This window comes from Callospermophilus lateralis, chromosome 1, assembly GCF_048772815.1.
Source record: "Callospermophilus lateralis isolate mCalLat2 chromosome 1, mCalLat2.hap1, whole genome shotgun sequence".
Lineage (NCBI taxonomy): Eukaryota > Metazoa > Chordata > Mammalia > Rodentia > Sciuridae > Callospermophilus > Callospermophilus lateralis.
The window spans coordinates 175,972,138-175,995,976 of record NC_135305.1 but is presented as its reverse complement, the minus strand read 5'-3'; the positions used below and the strand labels follow the sequence as shown (position 1 = coordinate 175,995,976).

The following is a 23,839-nucleotide window of genomic DNA, read 5'->3' as shown; positions in this document are numbered from 1 at the left end:
CCCGAGTGACAGACACCCGACAGAGCTGGGGGGCCTCACCCAGGGCTTGATGATAGGAGGCTCATTTCTGGACACTGGGGACCCTGCCCTCGGTTTACTCTCCTTTTGGTGGCGATGGGGGGCTGTTCAAGGCCACACAGCGGTACCCGGCAGCGATGCTGCCATGGATCTGCTTTCCAAGGATGAAGGACAGATGAGGTGCTTAAACCACCTCCTCTGCTGGGCGAGAACAGCCCTCACTGGGCTTGGCGGGGCCACCACAAGCTGGGGGCTCTAGTTGACCCTTCAGGACGGTGGCCAGAGCTAGAGTTGGGCAGTTGGCAGAATCAACCAGGTCACAAGCAAGAGAAAGGACAAGAAATGTCAGCTTTCTCTCAGTCCTTTGGATTCAGAGTCAGTCAGAAGACCATGGCTCTGTAGGAGCTGTGACGTCAACACTAGAGCTGACCCATGAAGCTCCCATGTCCCCCACTGCTAGCATGCAGAGGACAAGGGATTGTAGGATGCCTTGGGCGAGTATGGAAAATCTCTTGCATCTTCCAAGTGGGTCATGCCTAGAGCAGCCCCACCCCTCAGCATCCCCTGCCTCTGGAGGGTCACAGAGAACAGTGAGAACTAGGAGGCCCGGACAGGGGGCTCTGGTGAGAGGATGTGGAAGATGTCAACTATACAGCCCAGACTCACTTGGACTTGTTGATGGCCCTCTTGAGTTTCTTCTCCAGCTGTCGCATGCGGCCTATGGCGGCATTGTACCTGGCTGCAGTCTCCTTGTGCACCAGCTCGCTCCTCGTCTTGGTCTGCTCCGCCTCCATGACCTTCCAACAACAGCAGAGGTCAGCTCAGTCAAGCCCAGAACAGCTCCTGGTCGGGGTATCACTTATATCTCATCTTGTGAGAAGGTTCTTGGAGGAAATTAGTAGTCAGACTCTCAGATTGAACCAACTTTCCAATTAAACGGGATTTTCTTTCCCATGGGTCTATTTTGAAAGAGCCTTGCCAGGTAAGATTAAATGGCCAAGTTTATGGGAAAGAAAAAGGAAAAATTAAAATTAGAGAAAATTTTGGAATATTCAGACTCAACCAATTTCCTCTGCTCAGGCCTCCTGGCTGTTAAGGAGCCATCTTGAGCTCCTCTTACTACCCTCTTGGGGCAGGAGCTAAAGGGCAGATAAATAGCCAAGTAGCATGAGTGGGAACTTAAGAGGCATCAGGAAGCTGGGTGCATGCCTGTAATCCCAGCAATTTGGGAGGCTAAGGAAGAGGATCACACGTTTGAAGCTGGCCTGGGCAACTTAGTGACGCCTGTCTCAAAAAAAGAGAGCCCTGGGCTCCACCCCAATTGTGTGTGTGTGTGTGTGTGTGTGTGTGTGTGTGTGCGTGTGTGTGTCTCCTTCCCCAAATATCCTGAAATCATTGGCTGAGCAGAGAAAAAAAATCGAGGATCCAGAAAGGTCAAATTTTACATTAAGTAGTGAAAATGACAACCATGTCATTCATATCAGATCTTGAAGTTTGTTAAAAAAAAAAAAAATCCACTCAGGAGATAAGTCCAAGTTCTGGTGGGAAATTCTAGAGGGAATATTTTGTTAAGCCTGTTGATAATTTTTTTTTTAAGGGTCCTTAAGGGACAAAAATCAAGGCAATTCAAAAACAGGCTCAATCATACTTTCTTCACATTCCCTCAGGACAATGTCTGCCCTGAGGGAAGAGGAAGGCAGCCCAGGGCAGGCCCACCCACAGCACAGCTGGTCATTTCTCCCCTCTCCTCTGCAGGAGCACAGTTAAGCTAAAGGGATTTTTGGTACTGGGGATTGAACCCAGGGACACTTTACCAGGGAACCACATCCCCAGCTCTTTTTTCAGACAGGGTCTCGCTAAATTCCTTAGGGCCTTGCTAAATTGCTGAGGCTGGCTTCAAACTTGCCATCCTCCTGCCTCAGTCTCTGGAGTTGCTGGGATTACAAGCGTGTACCACGCCTGGCTTAAAGGGTCATTCTATATTTACCTAAGGAGCATCAGAGAGAAGCTCAAAGGACGCTTGGTCATTGGCCCACCTACTTGGACCACAGCAGGACAATTTTTAGAGGGTCCACCCTGCCTGTAACTTGAGATTCAAAGAGAAACTCACAGAAGGGTTATACCCTTTCCTCCAGGCAACAGCTGTAGTCAGCCCCCGGTGGTGGCTCATTTATTCAATAATTACAATTTATTCAATTACTTTTTTTTTTTTTTAAGAGAGAGTGAGAGGAGAGAGAGAGAACTTTAATATTTATTTTTTTTAGTTATCGGCAGATACAATGTCTTTTGTTTGTATGTGGTGCTGAGGATCGAACCTGGGCCGCACCCATGCCGGGCGAGCGCGCTACCGCTTAAGCCACATCCCCAGCCCTATTCAATTACTTACAATAATGATGTTTAAAGGTTCTAGGGAAAATTGTGAATGCCTTCGATATATCAGTGATTTTTTAAATTCAATTCCTATATGTCTAAAAAGAATAAAAATTAAAAAAAAAAACAACACTGATGTTCTATTTTAGGGACCCTCCTCAGTTATATTTGACTTTGTCTTGGAGCTACTTTACAATCTTGTGATTTGTTGAACACTGATAATAATAGAGATGATTCTCATCTAGAGAAATGAAGCTGAACTATACCCTAGGGAAGATGTAATTGATTATCAGTTGCCCTCTAAGTAATGACCAATTTTGTATCTGACTGTAAATCTACTTCAACATTCCCGATTTTCTATGAGTGTTTTTTCTTCCATTCTCTTTAAAAACTTCAAGAACTGTTATAACATCTTATGTATCAGTTTCCTCCATCAGTTAAAGTCTTTGCCAGGACAACATTTTTATTTGTATCAATTTACACTTTCACATTATTAAAAACATGTATCTTTTAACAAAGGCTTGAGATAATTTTTAAAATAGTCACCAAGTGCCGGGTGTGGGGGCACAGGCCTGTAATCCCAGCGGCTCTGGAGGCTGAGGCAAGAGGATCACAAGTTCAAATCCAGCCTCAGCAACTTATCGAGGCCCTAAGCAACTCAGTGATACCCTGTCTCTAAATAAAATATTAGAAAGGGCTGGGGATATGGCTCAATGGTTAAGCACCCTGGGATCCCTGATAGCCCCCTTCCCCAGGAAAAACCCCACCAAGTCAGAGAAGGGAAATGAGCTAAGTGGGCGGGGGGGTGTCTAAAATGACTTCTCAACCAAGATCAAAGGGTTAAGAGAACCTTTCCCTCTTGCTTCTAACACCCACTATTTCACAAGGAAACAAAATACACTAAAAATATTGTGCTTGACACTTGCGGGGAACCTCAGGAATGTTTCAGCTTTGCCTTAAATCTTGAACTCTAAGGATTGACTGGAGTAACCTTTATGAATACCCAAAACCCCAAGCTTATCAACAAAGACAAAATATTGGGAGATTCGTTTCTTTCCAAAAGGATCTGGAGGCAGGGCTCACCTGTGAGGAGTGGTCTGAATGCGTATTAAACAGACTGAATTCCAAAAGCTGTAATTCAGGCTACTGAACAGAAAGAGTCCCCTGCAAGATGCCAGGTGCTCACCAGCACACAGACCCTCCGTCTCCCTCAGTCCCCAGGCTGCAAACAGAAGCAAAGCCTTTCTAAAATTAAACATGCACTTGGCGACACCGCCAGTAAAGATTGAAGGGTACAAATGCATCCTACTTCATCCTTAACAGGCCACCTCTACCCAGTCCTATCTGAATCCCCCCTCCCCACACATACCCACAGTCCCCAGCCCTCCAAAGAAAACACACAGCTTCCCGCCTTGAAGGGGAGAGGGGGCCACCAAGCTTGTCACCTGGTACATCTCCTAGGTAACCAAGGAGCTCCTCCATCTGCAACCTAGAATCTGGCCTGAGGTATGTGGTGATGGAAGGGAAGGGAGGGTAAGGGAGGAAGAGGGTAGCCCAGGGACAGGGGCTGTGCCTGCAAGGTTGAAGCAGCAGGGGACAGAGGCAGAGCCACAGAGGAAAGCCATAATGAATCCCTCAAGGTAGCCAAGACAGCCTGAGCAATCAGACCAGTGCTTGAACCTCGGATCCAGAGCAGCCTCGTCCCCCTCAAAGCCTGCAAGAACCAGGTGTTGTGGTGTGGACTCCAAGAATTCTCCTCCCATCTGCAAGTCTGCTTTCATTTTACCGCCATCATTGAGTCAGAGCTGCGTGTGGTGATGGAACACCTACTGCCTACAAGGCACTGCGCGGGACAGTCGACTGAACTCTGGGCCGACAGCCTTGTTGGCGTGGACGCTCCCAGCAGCAGTGACCATCGTTCAAGGCAGTGGGGGATCCAGGGGGGCCTTGGAACAGGCGTGGAATCTGAGGTGATGGATGAGGAGGAGGACACACCTCTGACATAGGCCACAGTTTTTCCTGGCTTCTACTCACAGTTCCCTGAGCCCCATCTGCCATTTCCATAGGACGATCACACGGGGGGACACAAAAGAAAACAGGGCACAAAGCTCAGCTTTCTGCCTCATTTCCCTGAGCTGGAAGGCTCCAGGTGAACTTAGCGGAAGGAGACAACTGTCCAACGTGAAGAAGGTCTTCACTTCCCTCCAGATGGTTCAGAACTTTCTTACCAGAGTGGGCTTTGTCCTGGAGACCATCTACAGGCTCTGTGAGCTTCAGAGTGTCCACCCTAGACTTTGGGACTAAGAAGTCAGGCCATCCTCAGGTTCCCCAAACCTGCAGAGACGCGCTCCTGCCCCTCAGACCTACCCCAAATGCTCAGGAGTGGACCACCCACTGGTGCCCACTGTCTCCCAGCAGACCCAGGCAGCTGAAGCTGGCACTGCACCCAGGCCCAAGCAGGAAAGCACAGAGGGCCCAGCAGGTGGTCTGCCAGTAGGAGGGTGCTGTGGGAACCACAGACCTCTGCCTCTCCTCTTCCCGGGCCATCAGGACAAAGTCAGCCTGCTGCACTCGCAGAAGCACCAGAGCAGTTGGGGCCTAAAGGTCCAGGGACCATGGAGCTACTGCTCAACAGCAGCCCCTGCTCATGGTAGCCCAAGAAGAGTCCAGACAGCTGTGCCTTCCTGCCGATGGGCACCAAACAGGTGTGCCAGCCTGGCGAGGCACAGCCTCCTTGCTGGGTCCCACCAGAGAACAACCTGAATTCACCTGCAGCGTGGCGCTCAGCCTCCCAACATGGCTTTCTAAACTGTTCCCAACCTGAGGTTCCTCCGCCCTCAGGTCTACTTGGAACCTCATTCAGCATCTTCTGAGCATGTTTCTTCTTGCATCCCTGTTCCAAGAGGACCCCAGAGGTGGCTCTCCATGCCACGTGAGAGACTTATGGTTCGGGGCCATTCGTAGCAGGGCAGCTGTCCTCAGCAGCTTGTCTGCCATCCCAGGCCTCATGTTCACTGCAGGACCAGGGAGCAGAGGCTGGCTGTGTCCCGTCTTGTCTAGCAGCTGCCTGCTGCCAGCTCAGAAGCCGTGACTCCCTCTCCATTTCCAAGTCACACTGCCCTCTTCTCCATCTGGCTCCTTCAGCAGATATCAGAAAAGGCAATCCTTCCCTCACAGGTGGCCGGGGTCTCCCGACTCAGAGGATAAAAAGCCATCACTTTCCCATGAAGGCTGTCTCAAGGCCAGAGCATCCAGGGGTAGTGGGGACTGTTAACCAAGCCTCTCTCTGGAGAGTGGAGGGATTCGGAGCCCTGTGCCCCCAGGGAGGTTGCTCAACAGCAGCTTCTGTGGGTCTGACTGAAACTCCTGGCTGTTCCTGTGGCCCTGTCTGTGGTGCGACCTATGGCCTGATAGAGAGCACCTGGGCTCCTCACATGCCCCAGGCTGCTGGCTTCAATTGTGGCTCCATGACTGGCCATGGAATGTCACCATAGCAAATCTAAGGGGAATGGGAGGGGACACGCGGATGACCTTAGGTGAGGTGTGTGTGGAGATGATTTAGAACAGGCAATAGGAAGAACTAGCTTCCTGGGGTATCCAGAAGCAAGACAAAGTGGCAGATACTTTCTGGAGCCTTGTATTTTATTGAGAGAGGGGATCTCACCGAGTTTCTTTAGCACCTCGCTGTTGTGGAGGCTGGCTTTGAACACGCAATCCTCCTGCCTCAGCCTCCTGAGCTGCTGGGATTATAGGCATACACCACAACCATCTATTTCGTTCTTTAAGGAACAGAGTCAATGACTTCTGAAATCATTTCTTAAAGGCTGGCGTGGATCTTCAGCTGGGTGTCAGGGGTACCAAAAAGAAAGGTGAACCTGCAGCTAAGTTCGAATTTCCTTTAGTGTTTTGTCCTTTTACACCTAGCAGGCTTTGTCTTGTGATTTCCCTAGATCACCATCCTCCTCCCTTTGTGTGTTTTTTCAGGAGCTGATGCAGGGAAACAATTCCCGCCTATGTTTAGCTCTATGAGCATCATGACCACTAGGGGGCAGGAGACTCAAGGCCACAGAAGCCAGGCAAGGCCAGAGTGCCTCCGGCTTCCAGGGGAGGTGGCATAAAGTCAACGCAGATTTGAGTCTTCAAGTGATTTGTGTGTCAGGCTTTCTATTTAAGGACGCTCAAGGCCATCTTTAATTATTAGATACCCCAGGACTTGAACAGCTGTGGCAGGTGACGCTGAAAAGGGAGAAGCCGTTGGCATGGGCTCCTGACTTTTCTATTCCAGTCCCACAGGCAGCTCTCAGGGAGACACCAGACCAGAGTTGCAACCCCCACTCCTCCGCATGTCACTTCAGCCTCATCAGCAAGGTCTTGGTGGGAGTGGCTGCAGCCACTAAAGTGACACTCAAGCACTTGTCTACTAACCCTCTGGCCTTGCTTCTACATTCTTTTTCTGGCTCTTGTGTTCTCAACCTAGAATGGGACAGAGTGTGCACGATAGACTGAGGCTACTGCCAAGGGATGCCAAGAACACAGGCCAGGACATCCCAGGAGCAACTCAGGAGCCAGGCCTGGAAGAGAAGAGTGGTATCCAGAACATGCTGTAAGACCCCTGGTAAGCTCCGCAGAGTTAGCAAGTGTCACCGAGCCAAGCAACTGTCCCTACTTGTTATGATCTGAAAGTTTGCATCCCCCCAAACTCATGTTATAACCCAATCCCCCGAGCGACGGTATTAGGAGCCAGGCCTTTGGGGGTGATAGGTCCTGAGGGTAGAATTAGGACCTTTATAAAAAGGGGCCTAAGAGCTAGTTTGCCCCTCCATGGAGTGAGGAGACAGCCCTCTAATGAACCAGGAAACAGATCCCTGCCAGATGCATCCTCCGGAACTTTCGTCTTGGACTTCCCTGTCTCCAGAATCATGAGAAATACACGTCTGATATTTATAAGCCACTCAGTTTGTGGCATTCTATGGTAGCAGCCCAAATAAATCAAGACAGGACCACTTCTGATTCTGAGCAGGGTGACCAAAGAGGTCCTGGGATCTGCTAAAGAGACAACAGATAACAGCCTAAATCCCAGTGAGTCTCATACTAGAGAAAGGTCATCCACTGTCCACTTCCTACTCTATGCAGGCTCCCTGAATCCCAGCCTCAACCTGGAAACCCAGGCCCAAGCGCCTACTTCATTCTGATCTTACCCATCATGACCCCCCACTTTCCACTACCAGCATATGCACACCCTAAATGAACACCCAGCATGGCTTCACACTTTGTGTGTGTGTGTGGAGGGGTGGTAACCAGGGATTACACTTAGGGGCACTCAGCCACTGAGCCACATCCCCAGCCCTATTCTGTATTTTATTCAGAGACAGGATCTCACTGAGTTGCTGAGTGCCTTACTTTTGTTGAGGCTGGATTTGAACTCGCAATCCTCCTGCCTCAGACTTCTAAGCCGCTGGGATTACACAGACACTTTTTTTTTCTTTTTCTTTTTTTTAAGATAGGGTCTAAGGTGCCCAGGCTGGCCTCAAACTTGCGATCTTCCTGCCTCAGCCTCCCAGGTGGCTGGGATCACAGACACACTACCACTGTGCCTAGCAGAGACTATTCATCAAGAGCCTCCATCTGGCACTCAAAACCCAGACAGCCCTGGAAACAACACGGCTCCTGTGGGAAGCCCAAGTCCACTGTCAAGACCTTCAGGGATGATCTAATTCAGACGAATTAAGCAACAGAGAGAAAGGGCAGCCCCACTGTCACTGGGTGACTGTCATCCCAGAGTACGACTTAGGGCCAGGCCCAGCCAAGAGACCACAAGAAGTTAACCTGTGGCTTTTAGAATGCTTTTAGGCAAAACTGGGATTCTGTTAACTATGCTTGGGGGAAACCACTGCACACACACGAACACAGACCCAGACCAGAGACACACACACACACACACACACACACACACACACACACACACACACACACGGACACACACGGACTCGAGGCTATGAGTCCTACCCTCTGGGTGGCGTGATTCAGCATCTCCTGCCAGGCGGAGTCGAACTGCCGCTTGTCATCCTCCAGCAGCCGCTGCTCGGCCAGGGAGATGGTCTCTTTGGCAGCACGGAGCACCTCGGTGGCCCTCTGGAAGTCCTGTGTGGCTTTCTGAGCCTCCAGCTGAGCCTGTGCAAGAAAGAACCCTCGTGAGGCCTCAGGCAATCATGGCAGGGACCCCAGGGTCCATACCCTCCAAATGTTGAGCTGCCCAGGCCCAAGACACACCCCTCCAGCTCTGCTGCTCAGCTGGGGGAACAGGTTGGCACCTCCAGGCCTCACTGATAAGGCCAAGGTTAACAAGGTAGTCCCCAACACCTTCCCTGCCCAGATCATGACATGTCAGAACCAGACAGCATCCCCTGGCTTCGTTCTGTGGATGGGGAGTCATGGCTGTGCGTACACAGGCTTCCCCAAAGCTGGCTGTGACCAGGTTGCCAGCAGTGTAGGCCCTGACCCAGTTCTGTCACCACCAGTTGGTCCCCCACTCAATCCACACTGACACCAGTGATGGGGCAGGAACAGCACCAGCCAGGCAATGGGAAGGACCTCATCGTAACAACAGAGTCACTGCTTCCAAGGGACATCGAGTGGGGCAAGCAACCTATAGTATAGCTGACCATACATCCAAATCCGCCACATATGGCCCTTGAGCATCTGAATGGTGATTATTCCACACTGAGTGCAAAACACCCCTAAGTTTAAAGACTTAGTACAAAAGACAAGACAGTTATACATTAAATTTTCTATTGGCCAGGTATAGTTGAACATGCCTGTAATCCCAGAGACTTGGGAGGCTGAGGCAGGAGGATTCTAAGTTCAAGGCCGGCCTCAGCAACTTAGCAGGGCCCTATCTCAAAAGAAAAAATAAAAAGTACCAGGGATGTAGCCCAGGGATAGAGTGTTCCCCAGCACCACCAAAAGTAAATAAATGATACTAATAAAATAAAAATGTCAATCAGATAGAAGAAGGGGAGGGAGGGAGGAGAGGGAAAGGGGAGGAACTGGAGAGTGAAACTGATCCAATTATACGGTTTTGTGTGCGTGTATGAATATATTATAACAAATCCTACTGTTACGTACATTATAATGCACCAATAAAAAGGAAAAAAAAATTATGTAGAAATAATGCAAATATGGTCACAAACTAATAAATATTTTAAAAAATGTGAATCAGCCAGGGGTGGTGGCATGCTGGGAATCCCAGGGGCTTAAGAAGCTGAGGCAGGAGTATACTGAGGTCAAACCCAGCCTCAGCAAGTTAGGGAGACTTTGTCTCTAAATATAAAAGGACTGGGGATGTGGCTCGGTGGTTAAGCACTCCTAGGTTCAATCCCCAGTACCCACCCCCGCCCCCCCAAAAAATTTAAAATCATATGATGAAATAACATTTGGATCTACCAGGCTCTATAAAATAAATTAAAATTTGAAATCAATTTAAAAATGATTAATTTTAAGTTATTAAAATTAATCTCACCACGGCTACCAGGACATCTTCTGGACAGCAGACACCCCTACCCCGAGAGTGGTCCACGGGACTAATTGTGCCGCACCATAGGAAATGAGCAGAGAAACGGGCCAGCTGCCATTTTCTATAGGCTTGCCTTGAATTCCCCATCGGAGCTCAGGAAGTCGCTGCAGCACCCACCCACCTCCACCCTTGGTTAACCAGGTCCCCAAGTCATTTACTTGAGCCTTGAAGGGGCACCCAAGGGACAACCCCTGGGACTCAAGACTGGGGAAGGCCAGGGGCCTCGCCCTTCCCCAGAGTGACTCTCACGTGACCTGGAGGAACTTTTCAGAAACCACAGGCTGAGGACACTAAGGGAAACAAGAAACCTCAGAGCTGGAGCACCCCAGCCCCCGGGGCAAGAAACGATCCTTGGCACCCCTGGTTACCGCCCTGCCACACACCCAGCCCTCCAGGAGTGAAATCAGCGTGGAAGAGACCAGAGGCTGGTACAGACTGCAGAGTCGCCCAGGAGAGTGTCCCAGGACAGAGGGAAACACCAGCCGGGAATGTGAAGGAAAAATGACTCCCAGCAGATGGAACTGAGGAGGAAATCCTCAGGAAGAAGGACTCCTACCCGAGGACTGAAGGACACAGATCTCTTTCAACAGCAGGGTCACAGCAGGCCAGGAGGAAGCATCTGAGGCTCTGAAGACCTATTATAAAACCTAGTATCTATAAGAGAGTTGACAAAAAGCCGGAGAATGATTTTTTAGGGGTACTGACAGATTGAACCCGGGGTGCTTAACCACCGAGCCACATCCCCAGCCCTAATTTTTATATTTTATTTAGAGACAGGGCCTCTCTAAGTTGCTTAGGGCTTCACTAAGTTGCCAGGGCTGGGTTTGAACTCGCCTCGTGCCTCAGCCTCCTGAGCCGCTGGGATTACAGGGATGCACCACCACACCTGGTGAGAGTGAATTTTTGAAAAAGAATCGACTAGAAATCTTGAATGAATGCCAGGCTAACCCTCCAAAGTGGCTGGCAGAACCTACCTGCTGTGGAGATCCAGGACCAGGCAGGCACCTACATTCACTCAGGTGAACCTCAGCCACACAGCAGTATTAAAAATTGCTCACTTTACTAGAACTGAGTGACCTGCTAAGAAACAGATGGCATCATGCCCTCTCAGTAGGTCTCGGCCTCCCAGCTGGGCCTCCAGCCCACCCTTGGTTGTTCCAGGTGAGACAGCTCCGGGCCTCGGTCTGCCCAGACAGGCTGCAGGCAGGGCTGAGGCCCAGCTCCTTCCTCCACCTACAGACTACCTACAGCTACAAACCAACTCCAGGAGATGATGATTCATCCCATGGGCTCCTAGCACTTTCTAGAATGGAATCTTATTTGTTTTTTTTTATTTCTAGGAAATCTTAGAATTCCCATTCAGCTCCACTTAAGAGTAGACTCTCCTCCCCCAGTTCTCCTGCTTGCATATAAAGAAAAGGGACACCCTCATGGGGACCTTCTGAAACAGCTGCTATACCTCAGCCCGCACTTCTTCACACCCTGGCCACACAAATAAGGGAACCAGAGAGGGGACAGGAAGCCTGTTTGATGTGGCCTTTTAAAACACGCTCTCTGGCAAATTCCCAGCAAGTTTCTGAAGTTTCTGCAAGATTCGTTCTCTCCTGTACTGTGACATCAGAAGCATACCAACCTTGTCATGTCACTTATCACAGTCCAACTAAGGGCAGGGCTCAGTCTATACGCAACCCAGACACCAGGTGGCATGTCTCCATCAGTTGCCCACTTACCGGTCCATTCATTCAAGTTGACGCTGGGCGTCTGGTCCACACCCACTGCCTGTTCCCTCAAGTTCCCTGGGAGCAGAGGCTTCGAGGATAAGGCGATGTGCCCCTGTGACTAATTTGCAGCTAATGAGGAAGCAACGAACATGGGGTGGACCTGCAGGAGGGCTCCTGTCACAGACTAAATGTTTGTGTCCCCTACCGTATCAACACGTAGAAGCCCCAGCCCCCAATTTCACTGTCTTGGGAGGTGAAGGAAGTAGTTAGGGTTAGATGTGGTCATGACAGTGAGGCCCTCGTGACAGGGTTAGTACCAACATAAGAAAAGAACTGGGACTCCCTCACTGACAGGGACCAAGAAAGGGGATGTGAGCACACAAGGCAAAGGTGGCCTTCTACAGGCCTGAAGAGAACCCACACCAGACAGTGAAGTTGCTGGTACCTTCATCTTGGAACTCTCCAACCTCCAGAATTAACCGTCAGAACTAAATGTCTAGCCACCCAGGCTGCGGTGCTGTTTTGCAGCAGTCTGAACAGACTAAGACAGCTATGGGTATCAAAAGGGCACTGCTGCTGGGCGCAGTGGCACATACCTCTAATCCCAGTGGCTCAGGAGGCTGAGGCAGGAGGATCACAAATTCAAAGGCAGCCTCAGCAACTCAGCAAGACCCTGTCCCTAAATAAAATATAAAAAGGGCTAGGGATGTGCTCAGTGGGTTGAGTGCCTCTGAGTTTAATTCCCCATTTAAAAAAAAAAAAAAAAAGGCATTGCTTTAACAAATATCTAAATATGTAGAAAAAGCTTTAAACTAGGAAGTTTTGAGGTACATGCTAGAGATCACATTTCCCTTTTTTTGAGGTGGGGACTGAACACAGGGGCACTGAATCACTGGGACACATCTCCAACCATACCACACTACTCCCTTTTTAAAAAAATATTTTACTTAGAGACAGGGTCTGACTAAATTGCTTAGGGCCTTGCTAAGTTGCTGAGGCTGGCTTTGAACTGGTGATCCTCCTGCCACAGCCTCCTGAGGATTGAACCCAAGAGTGCTCTACTACCAAGCAACTCCCCCAGCCCTTTTAATTTTTTTTTTTTTTAAATTCTGACAGAGTCTCATTAAGTTGCTCAAGCTGGCCTCAAACTTATGATCCTCCTGCTTCAGCCTCTGAGCAGCTGGGATCACAGGTATGCACCCCTGTGCCCGGCCCAGAAAAATACATTTCTAAAACCACACACACAAGGAAAGCACCAGGCAGGAGCCCTGGAGGAGGGGGAGTACCCTATTGCTTGTCACTAGCAGAACAGTTCATCCAACATTTATTAAGTCCCTCTGGAGGCTCAGCTCTGGAAGGGCTAAACCCACATCTAAACAAGGGACTCCAATTCAGTTCACTAGGAACCCTAAAACAAGGCCGGCCTTGACGAGACACAGAGGTGTAAAATACCATGGGAATACAAGGAAGGGAGAGAGTACGGTGTGAAAGGTCTCACAGGGAAGGCTCCTCAGGGGGAAAGGGGTCAGCCATCAGGCCAGGCCACATCTCGGTTTCCACACGCAGCTCACAGAGGCGGCTGCACCCGAGGCTACTTTCCAGTGTCATCATGGGACCCGTGACCTCCAGAGTCAGAAGCAAATTTAGCACTGGCTATTTAGTGCTCACACTAGACATGAAAGAGGATGCCTAGAAGTCTTTGGCACCTCCAATCCAGTTTAACCTTCAGACCCTCACAGAGGACCCAGGCCCTGGTATTAGTGTGTAATTGGAATAAGGACCGTCACTCACTGGCTCCCTCATGTGAACAAGTCACACGATGATTCACTCCCAAAGGACAAAGGCAGGAGAGGAGCCCGGCTTATAATAGAACCGAGGAGGAAAACGTTGGAAGGGCTCGGGTCTGAGCTGTAGGATGCGACACGGGGAAATGTTCACTATCTTCCTGACTCATAGATCCTGACAGCTTTCAGGGAAACGGCTCCACGGGGAGAATTTTAAAAGGCTGCTCATGAATGGATGCGATAAGTGACCTTCATTACACGCTGTCCCGAGCATGACCGGGAAGCACTTGGAAATGCACAGGCGTCCCACAAAGTGTCATCAGCAAAGAGGGCTGCCATTGTCCATTGAGAAGGGAGACGGGCTGCAGTCATGACCGTGACTCACGTCCACACCAGCCCAGAACTGCTCTCAGAACAAGAGCATCCAGACATTTGCAATGTGGCTGTGACAGAGGTGGAAGGAAGTTGACAGACTTCCCAGGTTAAGTCCCTCGTTTTTTGTTTAGAGACACCTAGTTGCTTAGGGCCTCACTAAGTTGTTGAGGCTGGCTTTGAACTCACGATCCTCCTGCCTCAGCCTCCTGAGCTTCTGGGATTACAGGCATGTGCCACCATGCCTGGTGAGCCCCTCATTTTCCTAAGGAGAGCCCAGAGTTGCAAGGGAACTTGCCGATACCGCACAGCCGGCCAGAGCCAGGAACCCAGAGCCCCAACTGCTGGTCTGCGGCTATTTCTGCTGGGTCGTTCTGACACTTGACTAATGTTACCACTGGTGAGTCTACCTGTCAGCAAGGAGATCAGCAGAGGGGCCGAGGATGGGAACACAGACCACACATGACTTGCCACTTCCTAGATGGGGTTCCTGTCCTCACACGGATCTCACGAACACACCAGCCAGTTAGCTCTGAAAACTGGAAAGGAGTGGGTGAGGTGGTGCACACTTGTAAACCCAGTGGCTTGGGAGGCTGAGGCAGGAAGATCACGGGTTCAAAGCCAGCCTCAGGAACTTGGTGAAGCCCTAAGCAACTCAGCAAGACCTCATCTCTAAATAAAGTATGAAAAAGGGCTGGGGATGTGGCTCAGTGGTAAAGCGTCCCTGGGTTCAATCCCCACTACCAAAAAAAAAAAGAAAAAGTGAGAGACTTGCAGAACCCTTGGATGCCTGAGCAGACCTTGGGAGGAGTGTGGGGGAGGGGACTTTTTCCCAAAGACTAGTCAGACGGTGGCCTGGGAGAAGCAGGGCTTTCAAGCATGAGGCCAGCAGGGACCTTAGTGGGCAGTAAGCACTACACAGGGAGGAGAGGGAGGAACTAGCTTCTCCTCCTCCTGAGTGCCTGGGCTGGGATGAACCGGCTGCCACAAGGCCAGAAGAAGGTCCAGGGGCTTTCTGTCCCTGTTTTTATGTTTCAATATGGTACAATTCTGTCCTTGCCTCTCTGCGGAGGAGGTTGTACACAGGGCTGGAACGAATCCTCCCCCAGCCAGAAGTTCATGAAGAACTCTCAGATCCCTTTCCAACCTATCTGAGGAAGATCAAACCGCTTTGAAAACCTGTTCCAAACCCCCTGTGAGCCTCTGCATCAAAGTGGAAAAGAGACGACATCTTTTGTCAATTTTACTAAAGCTGTGATTTCTACCTATTTTCTGGGGAATCCTAGGGATCAGCGGTTGATAGACTCCCCTGAGTCTTTCCATCTTAGAAAGTTCCTCCTATTCCCCTTTCAAACTTCTGCAGCAGGTTAAGTAGCAAGCAACCAGAGATGGGTACTAGCCATTTCTGGTACATTTTGCGCCTGAGGTCATTTTGGATAAAAACATTGTATCAGAATCATCCCCAGCCAAGCCTGTTGGTGTGATCCCAACAACTCAGGGAGCTGAAGCAAAGAGGACTGCAGGTTCGAGGACAGCCTCAGCCACTTAAATCCTGTCTCACAATTTTAAAAAAGGGTTTGGATGCATCGGCGTGTGCCTGTAATCCCAGTTTCCATTCAAAATCATTTCGTATGGAGAATTCCATTTAGTTCATTTGATTCCTTGATTTTAACATCCGGTGTTCCTAATTTTTTCACTTTTATTATTTAGTCAAATTTACGAGGATCAATCCATTTCTACTTCAAAATGGCAGATTTGATCTAGTGAATCGTTTCATCCATATCACACTTTACTAATTTATAACAGTGGCTTTCCACTATTTCCATCTGACTCTATTGCCACTGTTCTGTCTTGCAGTACTGGGGACGGAAACCAGTGCCTTATGTGTGCTAGGCAAGTGCCTTTTTTGTTGTTGTTTTTTTGTTGTTGTTGTTGTTGTTGTTGTTGTTTTGGTAGCAGGGACTGAACCTAAAGGCACTTAACCACTCAACCTCCTGGGTCGCTGGGGTTATAGGAGTGTGCCACCACACCCAGCCAGCAAATGCACTCTTAAAAAAATTTTTTTTCCTTCTATTTTCCTTCAAAGCTGGAATTGAATAAAACCTATTTTCCTGCCAGTTTGATCCTGAATATATCCGGAGCAGCAAGTGTTTACAACCCAGCCTCACTTCCCCCATATTAGTGCCACTGGCTAACACCACCACTAAACTGTACCCCAACTCAGTGCTTTATAGATCTGAAAATTCAAACTTACGGGGGCATCAATTCTACTCAGACTCAAAGGTTACCATGTACAGTCTGAGCCATTACGACACTGTAGATTATTTCCAAAAATGTATTATAAAATATATTTGTGTGGGGGGTATGGTGGTGCACACCTGTAATCCCAGCAGCTTAGGAGGCTAAAGCATGAGGATTTCAAGTTTAAAGCCAGCCTCAGCAATTTAGCAAGGCCCTAAGCAACTCAGTGAGACCCTATCACCAAATAAAATGTAAAAAGGGCTCGGGATATGGTTCAGGGGTTAAGTACCCTTGGGTTCAATTCCTAGTACCAAAAAACAAATTTTGTGTGTGTGTGTGTGTGTGTGTGTGTGTATGTATATATCTACATATGCTATAAACTAAATAAAAGATCTTTGGTCTGAATTACATCCTTAGAGAAATATGAGGAAACAGTGATCTGAAGAGCCACAGGGCCAGCAGCCTTATCAGTGGATGGCTACACAGCTGTTAATATATCATCTGTCCAAGGGGCCCCAGGGGGTTAGGAAAAACAAAGGTCAAACAGTTTTGCTCTGTCCTGGGGTTAAAGACGAATTGCTTAAATAAAAATTAAACAGCTATTACTTGGTTCAAAACATAGTTACAAGTGAGAACAAAGAGCTGGGAGTGGGAGATGTTTGCAGAGGAAATAAGATCAGCTAGTGGTTCACTGGGGAAGGTGAATGATTCACAGGGGCCCACTGTATTCTTTTCTCTACTTGTATATATTGAATTTTTTTTGGGGGGGGGGGCATTTCCAGGGATTGAATCCAAGGACACTTAACCACTGAGCCTCATCCCCAGCCCTTTTTTGTATTTTATTTTGAGACAGGGTCTCACTGAGATGCTTAGCACCTCACTAAGTCACTGAGGCTGGCTTTGAAGTTGCAATCCTCCTGCCTCAGCCTCCAGAGCTGCTTGGATATATTTGAAATTTCTGACCCAGTTTCTGCAGAATGGTCCCAATTCCTGGGTCACCTAAGGTCTCAGACTGTCCAGAGTGTTTGACTCAAAGGTTTCAGCTGGGGACACTGGGGAGGGTCCCCCAGGATTGAGTCCACCTCTGTTTATCTTCAGTGCTGGACATGAGCCCGAAACTTGCTTCTGGATACAGAATGCACATCCAAACCATGCAAAAGGGCCTCCTATTCCACTCGGGCAGCATTTGTCCCTTTGCCTCAGGCTGGCACCACCTATGGCCCTACAGAGTCCCCCTAACTCATCTAAAACTTACCAGCAGGAAGGGATCCCTAGCCTTGGATCTCCCAGGACACAGAATGCTACTTAGCCCAATCAGCTTGTGGAAGCTGGTCAGCCAGCTCATTCCCAGGATTCCTTCCCACATTTCCATCCCCTTCACCATGACTGGCAACGTATATGGCTTGCCAGCCATGCAGAGTGGGTCCTCTGAGAGTAATGCATCCCCAATCAAATCCTTCAGGGACATAACAGATGCTGTGCTCTTCCTGCCCACCATTGGCAGAAGGGTGCACCCATATTCTTTCCTGGGCTTCCTGCTCATACTGTCTGGACTGGAGTGGTGTCCACCTGCTGCAGAACTACAGATTGGCAACTGGGTGCCATGGCACACGCCTGTAATCACAGCGGCTCCAAAGGCTGAGGCAGGATGATCATGAGTTCAAAGCCAGCCTCAGTAACTTAGGGAGGCCCTAAGCAGCTCAGTGAAACCTTGTCTCTAAATTAAATACAAAAAAGGGCTGTGGATGTGGCTCAGTGGTTGGGTGGCCCTGGGTTCAAACCCTGCTACCAAAAATTAAAAAAAAAAAAAAAGAACTACAGGCTGACAAGAGTCAGAAGCCAGGCGGGAGGCACCAGCCAGTGCCAAGGGCTAGACAGCAGGGCCCAAGGTCCAGATGTCCCAATAGCTCCCCAGGGAGGCACCACCACACATAGACCCCTGACCCACCAAACCACAGGGTCTCTAAAAGCAAGGAGTCAGAAATGATACAGACCAACCATTTCTTCTTATAGATTAAAATTCAAGAGTCCAACAAGTCAAATGGCCTGTTCAAAGGGACAAGACTGTATATTCTACCAACCCCAATCCAGGTGACCTTCCCTTCTGCCATGTCAACCACACATACATTCCCTCTGCCCCACAACGCACGTGCCACACATCCCGCCTCCAAGTTGTTCAAAAGTGCACTAAATCAGAGTTCCTGTGCGGCAGTGGGTTCCCCCACGACCAGCAAGGCTTTTGTACCTCCCTGCCCTCCTTCTGCATCGGCCTCCGCCTCCCCCACCATCAGTCCACGCATCTGCAACTCCTCATCTCAAGGTCTAACACACACACACACACCTGTCAAAGAGCCATTGCACTGGGCACTGTGGTGCACACATGTAATCCCAGTGGGTCAGGAGGCTGAGGCAGGAGGATAGTTGAGTTCAAAGCCAGCCACAGAAACTTAGGGAGACCCTAAGCAATTCAGTAAGACCCGTCTCTAAAAAAAAAAAAAAAAAAAAAAAAAAATACAAAAAAGGACTGGGGATGTGACTCAGGGGTTAAGTGCCCCTGGGTTAATTCATGGTACTAAAAAAAAAAAAAAAAAAAAAAGAGCCATTTCGCCCTTCTACTGGGGTCATAATATTAATATGACCAGGTATAATAAGCCTGGTCATCATCGGCTGAAGGGAGTGACAGTGATGCTTTAAGCCACAGGGCAGGGAAGAACTGGGAGGAGTCCATGTGCTCTGTAATTATGCCCCATGACAGTCCTTTGTAGCTAATTCGTAGATGCTGGTCTTTGACCGGAAGGATGAAGCACAGGAGTAGAGAGACGGGCAGATAAGGAACTGGGATGCTGGGCCTGGGAGTAGTGTCTGACTGAGGTATCAGATGCCCTCTGCAAAGCTTTGATCCTGACCCCTCTCCTCCCTCCCCTCCAGCAGAGAGGGAACCAGGTGGCCAGCAGCTCTCCATGTCCTGGTTTTGCAGAGCTTGCCATACTTCCCATCAATGCCACATGGGCAAATAGGCCCCTGTGGCTCTCTAATCTCCAGGGACCCAGCTCTCACCGCACCAGAACCTAACAAAAGACACATTCCAATGTCTTGCACAGAACTGGCATTGATCGGCCAGGACAATCGGGCCACTATGAGACCGCAAACTGTCCAGAGAACCGGGAGGCACAGGGCACATTCCAGGCACCAACAATGACCATTGTTTTGGGCCTACAACCTTGAATAAGTCACTGAACTTCCCGGATCAGAATGCCAAGGCCTCTGATAACACCCAGGAAGCCTTAGTTACAGTACTGAAAATACACGGTTCCCATCAGGGCCCACAGTACAGCACTCTGTAAAGCAGTGTCTGCCTGAGACAGGAGCAGGTGGGAGTCAGCAGGATGGGGCACCAAAGGGCTATTTTGTCATCTTCCTTATTATTGGACCTTTGCAATTTTTTCCATTAGAAGTTTATAAAATTGCTCTTTGATACAAATTTAAAACTTGTTTCTAAGTCAAGAATTGCTCTGCTTTTTACCTATCACCCAGTTCTTTCTTTAAACTCAAAACTATGTTGCTAGGTACAGCACCAGCCTAATGAAGGAAGAGGGGTGGTCCACACTACTTATAAAACCCAAAATAACCGCAGTAGCCTGGCATTATGGTGCACGCCTGTGATCCTAGCAGCTCGGGAGGCTGAGGCAGGAGGACCTCAGGTTCAAAGCCAGCCTCAGCAACTTAGTGAGGCCCTAAGAAACTCAACAAGACCCTGTCTCTAAATAAAATACAAAAGGGGCTGGGGATGTGGCTCCGTGGTTAAGTGGCCCTGGGTTCAATCCCCAGTACCAAAAAAAAAAAAAAAAAAAAGAACTATTAGGTGCAAGGATGTGATCTTGTGATCTTTATCTATTTTTTATGTAGTGCTGAGGATCAAATCCACGGCCTTGCATGTACTAGGCAAGTGCTCTACCATTGAGCCACAGTCCCAGCCCTGAAGATGTGATCTTTTAAAGGTTCTTGGGTTAGAGAAATAAGTATTTAGGGTTGAAATGATATGGTATCTGTGAACAACTTTAAATAGCCAAGAAAGCCAGCCAGAGCAGGTGAGGAGATGGGATGTGACCAGCAAGATGTTTTCAGCTATTGGGGGGTGACTTTGATGTATACTTGAGGAATTCCAACAGAGGAAGCGGTCAAAAGTGTGGAAGCCTTTAGTTCAGTGGATGTTCTTGCTATTTCCCTGCTACACAATCAAATTCAAGAAACTGCAACTCAAAAACTGGGAAACCAAAAAAAAAAAAAAAAAAAAGGGAGGGGGCACATTTTAAAATAACAACTGAATCAAAGAAACCAAAAAACAATGAGATGCCTGTGAGACTGGCAATGAGAGAACACAAGAATCAACTGTTGCCTGCGTAAGACAAGAGAGCCAAAAACCAAAGTGCAGGTGCTGGGGTGAGCCCGCCCCTCCCTGCACCCCACTTCCACTGCCCTGGTGGAAGGAGCATAAAAGGAGCCAGGGCAGGGTGTTTATTAAACCCCCCCTGAGTTGCCAGCCTGTAGTCCTGCTGGTAAGTACTACTGAGCCCGGTTTCACACCCAAGGACGCATGGAAACACAGGAAAAGAGTCTGACACTCAGATCCAGGCCTCCTGGCTCTGACCACTATAGAGAAAAAGTATAAACATGGACCCGCTCACATCATTCCACCTCACCATTGGTGAGACTTATGATACCGATGACAGAAAAGCCACACTCAGTGGTCACGTGATCCTAGGTTCCATCCCTGGTAACAAAACAAAAGCCATAGCTGGGCACAGTGGGCACGAATATAATCCCAGGGGCTTGGGAGGCTGAGACAGGAGGATCTCAAATTTAAGGCCTGCCTCAGCAATTTGGTGAGGCCTTAAGCAACTTAGTGAGATCCTGTCTCAAAATAAAAATTAAAATAAAATGGGCTGGGAATGTGGCTTAAGGATTAAGCACCCCTGGGTTCAATCCCCAGTACCAAAAAACAAAACAAAACACAGAACCCATTGGGCCACCCCCTTAGATTAATGAGTTCCACACCCACACCTGCACTTCCCCTTTGCCTAGGGCTCTGGCCAAGACTGTTCAACCCCTCCCCACCCCCAACTGTAACAAACGAGAGTCCTAAGGAAACCTCAGCAGATGGGCCCAGCATCAGTTCTTAGCTGGATTATTATTAAAGCTTTGTAACTGGTCTCCCTCTTGCAATCTCATGTGGCCAGCGTGGGTGTGAAACTGGGATCAGAAGGACTTAGCAGCATGACTACAGGCCAGACTCCCTGTGTGAGCACCTGGCACGTGGTGGGGAGCTAATACCCTGCCCCTGGCTTCTTTTATCCTCCCCCCATCAATTTAAACACCACATGGGTAAAAATTCAGTCCCACATAATTGCATGGAGGATAGCCGGTAATCTTTCTAATGGGCATATCTGGTGGTATGGCTCACCCACAACAAAAAGAGGGCACAACCGAGATTCTCACTCCTCCTCTACTCGGAGAGGCCCAAGACTCACTTCTGGCTCTTACACTTACCCTGTCCCCTCCTCCCCACCTAGGGGACTCCTACTCTTCATTCATTCTTTTTTTTTTTTGTTTTGTTTTGGGGACTGAACCCAGGGGCACTTAACCACTGAGACACATCCCCAGCCCTTTTATTTTGAGACAGGGTCTTAGTTGCTTAGGGCCTTGCTAACTTGCCGAGGCTGGCTTGAGCTTGTGATCCTCCTGCCTCAGCCTCCCTAGCTGCTGGGATAACGGGCATGCACCACCACACCCAGCTCCTACCGATTCTTCAAAACCCATTTTGCATGTCTCATTTTCTGTGCGTTCTTGTTCTGTGCATGCTGAACTCATGTCAAATAATCATATCTTCTTTCTTCTGACACTTTAAAAAAAAAAAAAAAAAGTTCTTGGCCTCCCTCAGCCTCCTTTTCATAGTCAACAGTCCTGTTCTTCTGGGCTTACTGGTTTCCCCTCCTTTTGAACTCCTAACTGTATTACTCAGCTTTGCATCGCTGTGACCAAAATACCTGACGAGAACAATTTAGAGAAGGGAAAGTTTATTCTGACTCACAGTTTCAGAGATTGAGTGCATGGTGAGCTGCCTCCACTGCTCCTGGCTCAAGGTGAGGCAGCACATCATGGTGTCAGGGAGTGGTGGAGGAGTGTGGCTCTGTTCATGATGGCCACAAAGTGTGGGGGGGTGAAGCCCTCCAGGACACACCTCCAGTGACCCGTGTGCCATCAGCCACATGCCACGTGCCTCCAGTCACCACCCAGCCAGTCCATTCAAACTAGGGGGGACTCACTGGGTCACAGCTCTCACCCTCCAATTATCTTACCTCCCAAATTCCTGCATCAACACCAGAGTTTGGGGGAGACACCTCATATCCACACCATTAAGGCCCACTGAGCTTCGATTTCCCAGCATCGGATAGATAATTCATTCAAAGGAAGACTGCACTGCCCAACAGCAGCTGAGCACATGAACTTGCAGAGTAAGAGCTTTGTAAAAGCCTGAAGGGTACCATCACCACATACTGAGCACAGAGACCAACTCCTGACCCTCCAAAGCCAGCCTTCCAGGTACTATTTTTTCCTCTTTTTAAATTTTCTCTGTTTAGACATACATGACAAGAGTGTATTTTGACATATCATACAAGGCATGGAATATAACTTTTTCTAATCAGAATCCCATTCTTGTGGTTGGACATGATGTGGAGTTTCACTGGTCCTGTATTCACATATGGTGAACATAGGAAAGGTATGTCTCATTCATTCCACTGTCTTTCCTACCCCTCCTCCCCCTTCCCTTCCTTCCCCTTTGTCTAATCCAATGAACTTCTATTCTCCCCACCCACCACCCCCTTTTTGTGTGTTAGCACCCACATATCAGAGGGAACACTCAGTCTTTGGTTTGGGGGGAGATTAGCTTATTTCACTTAGCATGATAGTCTCTAGTTCCATCCATTTACTGGCAAATGCCATAATTTCATTCTTCTTTATGGCCGAGTAATACTCCATTGTGTACATGTACGACATTTTCTGTATCCATTCATCTGTTGAAGGGCACCTAGGTTGGCTCCACAGCTTAGCTACTGTGAGTTGAGCTGCTATAAACATTGATGTGGCTGCATCACTGTAGTATGCTCACTTTAGGCCCTTTGGGTATAGACTGAGGACAGGGATAACTGGGTCTCCCTCCTGTCAGCACCTCAAACACCTTGGGAGTTCCCTGGCTTCACCTCTATGGGACTGCCCTCAGCAGAGGCAAGTTTTCCCTTCCAGGTACTTTCATTATGTCCTCTACCTCCACCCATTACCCAGGTCTAGAAGGAATAATCCCCAGCTCCTATGTGCTGTTTTTCTAAGGAAGGTTGTGATCATACTCTGCTGACATAAAACTGATTGCTGAGCTCCATGAACCACCACCACCATTCCCAAGATGACAGTGACCCCAAATTTCCTCAAATCACTCAGACCACTAAAAAACAGATCTAAGCTCATGAAGACAACCACTCACTAAGAGGCATCATTCAACTTGTCACCAGGAGGTTAACTCCTGGATTCAGAGGAAAGAGGCCCTGGGAAAGGCCCGAGTGTCCATCTGTCCTCACCAACCAGCCCATGGGAGGTCCTCACGCCACATGCCTGAGCCGATCCTGGGCCCCACTCACCTCCACTGGGAGTCTGCTTTCCAACAGGACTGAAATAAGGAGGTTCAAAGTCATTAACATTCCTCCGGC

At 48.9% G+C, this 23,839-nt stretch overlaps 1 protein-coding gene across 1 annotated transcript in view; it reads right to left on the bottom strand.

Moving 5' to 3' along the window:
* Positions 1 to 23,839, bottom strand: part of Sh3bp5 (SH3 domain binding protein 5) — a 69,964-nt gene that overhangs the window by 4,838 nt on the left and 41,287 nt on the right. The window contains exons 4-5 of the mRNA XM_076872697.1: positions 8,395 to 8,559; positions 685 to 815 (exon numbers count right to left, since the gene is read on the bottom strand). Coding sequence (XP_076728812.1) covers positions 685 to 815; positions 8,395 to 8,559 — 296 coding nt within the window. The remainder of the gene's footprint in view (positions 1 to 684; positions 816 to 8,394; positions 8,560 to 23,839) is intronic.